The sequence below is a fragment of the Apus apus genome, chromosome 25, assembly GCF_020740795.1.
Source record: "Apus apus isolate bApuApu2 chromosome 25, bApuApu2.pri.cur, whole genome shotgun sequence".
NCBI classification, from domain to species: domain Eukaryota; kingdom Metazoa; phylum Chordata; class Aves; order Apodiformes; family Apodidae; genus Apus; species Apus apus.
In genome coordinates, this window is record NC_067306.1 from 2,115,658 (window position 1) to 2,121,657 (window position 6,000).

The following is a 6,000-nucleotide window of genomic DNA, read 5'->3' on the forward strand; positions in this document are numbered from 1 at the left end:
CCTGTCTCTTTGCTTCCTTAAACTCAAAATCTGCTGCTGGGAAAGGACTTTAGCATTAAGGAGGGACACAGAAGTGGTTGGCCCATCCAGAGAAGGACCCAAAGCATTTTAAAATGGCAGTGCAAGATATCCATGGACACTTCAAGGAAACCCTAACCTGTGGTTTTCACAAGGATGATCTTTGTGAAGGACAAGCACCAAAAACAGGTTGGTTGTGCACTTGTATCACAACATGGCTTCTCCTACAAGGTTACTGCTGAAATGCTACACCCTCTGCTTGCTCAACAGAGACAGCTCAACAAAAGTAAATACCGTGTTCTCTCACCTGGGAGCCCCATCTATATGCAGAAATTTAACCTGAGCTGGAAGATAAAAGGATTGTGTGCCTTTTATTTTCATAAATATTTATGTTCTTTACAGAAACCTCCACCAAAATTCTCAGCAAACAAAACAGCACCAGTCACACTTGCTTTGCATAGAGTATTGTCCTTGTACTGGCATTACTGCCAGTTTCCCCTAGCAGAGAAAGATTGGCTTCAAAGCTGTGGTGTTGTACATCCACAGGCCTCTCCAACCTTTCACTCGTGCCCCATACTGTGACACTAATGTCAGTTTAATATCCTGCTTGCAAGACTTTCAGCTCCTTATGCTTCAGCTGCCAGTACAACAGCCAGCACAGTTTAGCACACCCCAGGAACCTGCACAGCTCCTCAAAAACGGCTCCTTCACCTGCAACCACGTCTCAAGATCAAAACAGCACAAAAGAAATTCATACTTGTTTTTCTGTTTAAATCACAAGCCCCCGTTTCTTGTTGTTGCCTGCTCATGGCACGCTCAAGAGGGGCTTGGGGGAGTCAGGGGAGGAACTCTTAAAAAGTTAAGAGCATAAGGAAGGACACAGAGGGGAGCAAAGCACCCCCAGGAGCAAGACCCTCTTCCCACCTCCTCTTCAGAGGAACAGCTGAGCAGGACCAGGGAGATCCAACCCTGCCCACAGTAACCTGAGAAAGGAGAAATAAATCCAGATGATAACACCTGTTTGCATAACAGTTACCCTTGGATTTATTTAGCTGAAAGCCCCAGCTTCCATGGGAACACTCTAATCACATTCCAGCCACGTGCAGACTCCTCCAGGTCCTCATTAGCTCCTTACTCCATCTCCCTGCCCTTCCTCCTACCAGGCGGGCTCCTGACACACAAGGTCTAAGCCAACTGTTCCTCACCCCTGGAAACACCAGCTCATAGCCCAGACACAGCCCTTAAAGCTTGAACAGAGCAGTGAGATCCCCCAGCACACCCCTGGGACATGGGGGGACACAGTTACCAGACCTCACCAGAGGGGCAGTGACACTCACTCTCAAACCCACACCTACACCCAGCACCAGCTTCTGCTGGTCCACTGCTAGTAACTCAGCCCTAGGTGGCCTGCTTGGAATGACACTAAAGCTTTTCCAGAGCAGCAAGTGAATCTTTTTAAATTCTAAGGCAATCCTGTAATCCTGAGGCTAAATTCCATTTTCAGTTCACCTCTGTGCAGATTTAACTGGACATCTAAGGTACAGCACCAGCTTCTGACAAGCCCAACAGTGCTGAGGCTTACACCACTTACAAACTACACAGAAACTACCCAAGTACATATATCTAAGCACAAAGGATATATCATGCTCCAAGGAGCTTACTGCTTAAGAACAGATGAGGCTAAGGGGACAATTTATTATACCCAAACCAGCACAAAAACAGCACAGTAGAAATGGGTCAGCAAGAGAAACTACACCCAGGCTGTATTTCCACAGCCAAAGAACAAGCAAGAAAAAACAAACTGCTCCCAGAACTTGTGCAAATATCAGCTGCATCCCTCTGTCATTTTTAAAGGCAGATTAGCTCCATGAGTATGTGATTAGCTCTAATATGGTATTTACTTACTGGGATGTCAGCACAGATCAGCTGCTGGATAAGTTATAGCAGGACTCAGGTCACTTCTGCAAAGCAGGCAGAGCCCCTTTCAGAGCCAGCCACTATGTTTATAGCAGCAGGAAATGAAAAAGAAAGCCTAACCATAAACTCTCAAAGTGGATCAGGAAGAGCAATATGTAAGCAGCTCCAGAGTAAATCACCCTAATGTTAGTTTTACTGCTTGTCAGTAACATTATATTCTTGATGTTTATAGATTGCTCTCTGCGATCCACTCTGAAAGTTTACAGGACTCTCCTTTTCATTTCCTGCAGCTAAAAAGGTAAGAGGGGAAAAAAAACATAGTTGAGATTTCATCAAGTGTTTCAGGGGAGTTTCTAGAGACTATTGCAGTTATCCACTTTAATCCTGCAGGAGATGCACAGCATCATAAGAATTATGTCACAACCATTGAAGTCCAGGTAGTAAATAACATTTTAACTGCAGCACTAAATTCTAGGAGTTAATCAGCACTCGATGAAGAGAGCTAAAAGGTATGAAGGTGCCATGTGTATTCTCTCCATGCACACACACATTCCCTTGATTTTTGCTCTTTTCTGCTCCTGTGCCATCAGAAGGCTGCCTACAGAAACCCCACACTCCATGCACAGAGGCACTGGTCCCACAGAATCACAAGGTTTTAGCCCTGAACAATAATGTTGAGCCCACCACTCTGCTCCAGCACTTCTTTGATGCTTCACACAATCCCTCCTATAGTTTAACACCCCAGATGGCTGGGAAAAATTAGTTTAATAAAAGTTTAGGACACCTATCAACACAGATAGTGCAGACACCTTGAGCTTTCGTGAGACTGCATTAATATTTCCAGGATGCATCCCAAGACAGGCAAGGATTTGGAAGGCTAGTTCTATCATCCCCTGTCCCACTTGTCAAAATAAAAGCTGTGAACTATCACACACCGTGTTTCTTGACTTTTCTGCAGGCTCAAATAAAGGATGGTTTAACTGTAAAACAACATTTTTCAGAGGAGCCTTCCTGCTTTTGTGGGGCTGAGGCAGAGAAAACCTTGAGACCCAGAGTAATCTTCATCCATCCTCCTGCATTGGACTGAATGGGGTATTCTCCCCTCTGCAATGGACAGCAGGGAACTGGGAGCAGCTGCCAGGACTCAACCCTGAATTTCCTGATGATTTCTGGAGCTACTCATGATGCTACATCAATGCTGAATGTGGCTCACTAGCCCTCCCAAAACAGGGCATGTTTTGTTTATTTTTAAAGCAGCATTTTGAGGCTGCTTGCCTCACAATTAGCAGCCTGTGCAGGTGCAGACACAGGCTCCCAGCTCAGCACCTGCTCTGTCCCTCCTGCTTCCCAAACCCCAGCAAGAAAAAGCCTTTCCAGACCTAGCACCTGAAAGGAAGAGGATCAAGCAAGGCAGGCGAAGGGAAGATAATCAAACTGCCAAGCTGCCTTTGCTTCCAAAAACCAAAGCAGTAGCTCTGGGTTTGTCAGAGATAGATCACATTTTTTAAGACCACCCTTCTCAGCCTTCACAAGAAATTTGTGCTAAACAAGCATTAAACACTCTTAAGCAAAAGCCGTTTGAAAAGGGGCCTGACTGAGCCAAAAGTGAAACCTCTGTACATTTAGCTGACAAGAAAGCATTAATGAGACCTTGGGTTGCTTATTTGCAAGGTGGAGCTCAAAGTAACGGAATTACTGCAACCACACATCTACACAAACACAAAATAACAAGCGTTTTTAAGTGTTGCAGGATTGCAAGGAAGAGAGAACAGCCATATTGTGTTGGCTTTCAACCTCTGCAACCTCAGAGATGTCTCATGTGATAATAACACAAACGTTAGCAAGCTTTTGTGCTTCACAAACAGTCCTGTGCTACAGACCAAACTTCAACAAAAGGAAGCAGATGTTCTTGCCTGTGCCTCAGTACAGCTTTCATCCTTTATTAGTGATTTTTGTTTTAAAGACAAGAATTCTTGCAGTAATGCAGCTTGCAAACACTGTAATAGCTTCAGCTCCTTCCAGCCTGTGGAGCTAGAAGCCTCCTCAGCCACTGGAAGGCCTCGAGACTGTACAGATTGTTAAGACACAGCAAGTTTGATACAGAGGTATGTGACATGCAATTAATCTCCATTCATAGCCTGCTATACTTGTCAGCAAACAAAGGCTGTGCTTTAGAAGGAAATCTGAAGCCTTCAATTAAAAACAGTCAGCTAACAAGAAAATAATCTAAGTTAAAGGAAGGTGGCAGGTGCAGAAATGAGTTGTTTACAAAAGTGTCAGTACTGAACAATAAAGTGCTGCACATCAAAAACCTGAAAGGGTGAACTCCACTGAAGCCCCCATGATTAAAAAACAGAGGAGAAAATTTACACCTACATCTGGGGGAAGACACAAAGCATTTGGAAGGGAGCTTTGACAGGCTTGGAGGCTGCACACTCAGTCTCTCAGACTGACAGATCCCAGGACTGGAAGTTATCCCACATCTCAGAGGGGAAGGGACCAGTGCTCTGTGCTGCCAGGAGTCATCAGGACAGGAAACCAAAGGTCAGGGAGGCTGGAGGCAGCCGAGGCCAGCCCAGAGCACAAGGGCTCCCAGCAGTGAGCAGCAAGACTCCTTCCCACCACCCACCCACACCAAGGGCAGCAGGATGTCTCAGCACCACGTGCAGGGTTCTCAGCCACGAGCTAAGGCAGCTGCTCCAGCCCATAAAGCTGCTGCTGGAGGGTTAATTACGGAGCAGTTGGAACGTGGTCACCTCTGCACACCTCTTCTCTCTCTGAGCCTTTGCTCTCACCACACCACAGGGTCAGCAACGGTCGCACAGGTCTGTGCAGAACCTGTTTGTGCAGCCCATTGTGAAGCACTGAGCCTGCTCTCTGCTGGGCTGCCCCACCACTTCAGTGAGCAGAGATGTTGCAGTTTGGGTTTGTGAAGAAAGCCAGGAAAAACAACTTGAGAAGCATCCCACCCACCATCTTAAACACAGAGGAGGAAACATTGTCAGCAACCAGCACATCCACTCAGCAGCTGAGCCCTCAGGTCACACTCAAGTTATCAAGCAGAAGGAGGGCTTGAAGCCAGCACTGCTCTGAGCTGTGCCCCCATTTTCTATGGGGTTGAAGCTCTCCCGAGGATGGCCCCCCCTCCCCAAGCCAGCTTTCTCACCACATCCCCAGTGCTATGTAAAACATCTGTGGCCAGGAGACACCACCATCAGACACAACAGAAGCCTGCTGAGAGGGCTCCCTGCAGCACACAGCCTTCTTTTATCCTTTGTACCTGCTCCCTTGGTGGAGCCTTACTGAAGGTTCACAGTGGGGACGTATTTTGAGTGTGCCAGAAGACACCCCTCAATCTTGCATACACTCTCTTCTCCTTTCACAGAGTCTAGGACCACCAGAGAGCTTCTCCACTCCTAACACAGGAATGGACCCACCTACCAGCTCCTAAGCACAGCAGGACAGCCCCAAAACCACCAGAGGAGACAGCTATGCCCCCTACGCTCTCATTGGGGTTAGAGGCTGGAAAGATATACACAACCTGAGGACCCCAAAACCACTAGCCTTAGAGAAGAAGCAGCTTCTCCAGTCCTTCCACTCTCCTCTCTGCCCCAGCACAGCAAGGTGCCTTTCAGCTTCTTCCCCTGCAACCACAGCAGGTTTCCCTCCTGAAGCAGGAGGGGAGCAAGGAGCAATTTGTGGTTACCTTCCAGAAGCCTCTGAATCTCCTCTGGGATCATGATATCTGCCATTTCCTTTCCACAGGGATCAAACCTGCTGCTACTGCTCCCGTCCCTCTGGGGCAGGGACAAAGTAAGCAGAGAGGGTGGGGACACCCCAAAAAAGGTATGAGGAACTGCCGGGCTCTGCTCAGATGCTGCCACCACCTCCTTCTCCTCCTCTTACAGCCACAGCCAGCTCAACCTATCTCCTTACAAGCAGCTCCCCTGGGCACTGAGCACCTTGATGATCCCAAGATCCTGAGCTCCAGCCAATAAGCTGCAAAAGTGGCTGCCCCCCTTCCCTCCCCCTCCAGCAACAGCACAGCTGAACTGCCCTCCTGCC

The 6,000-nt window shown here is 47.6% G+C and overlaps 1 protein-coding gene across 1 annotated transcript in view; it reads right to left on the reverse strand.

Annotated features, from left to right (window-relative positions):
* Nucleotides 1-5,675, reverse strand: part of SKAP1 (src kinase associated phosphoprotein 1) — a 146,941-nt gene extending 141,266 nt beyond the window's left edge. The window contains exon 1 of the mRNA XM_051640436.1: nt 5,642-5,675. Coding sequence (XP_051496396.1) covers nt 5,642-5,675 — 34 coding nt within the window. The remainder of the gene's footprint in view (nt 1-5,641) is intronic.
* Nucleotides 5,676-6,000: the final 325 nt, after the last annotated feature.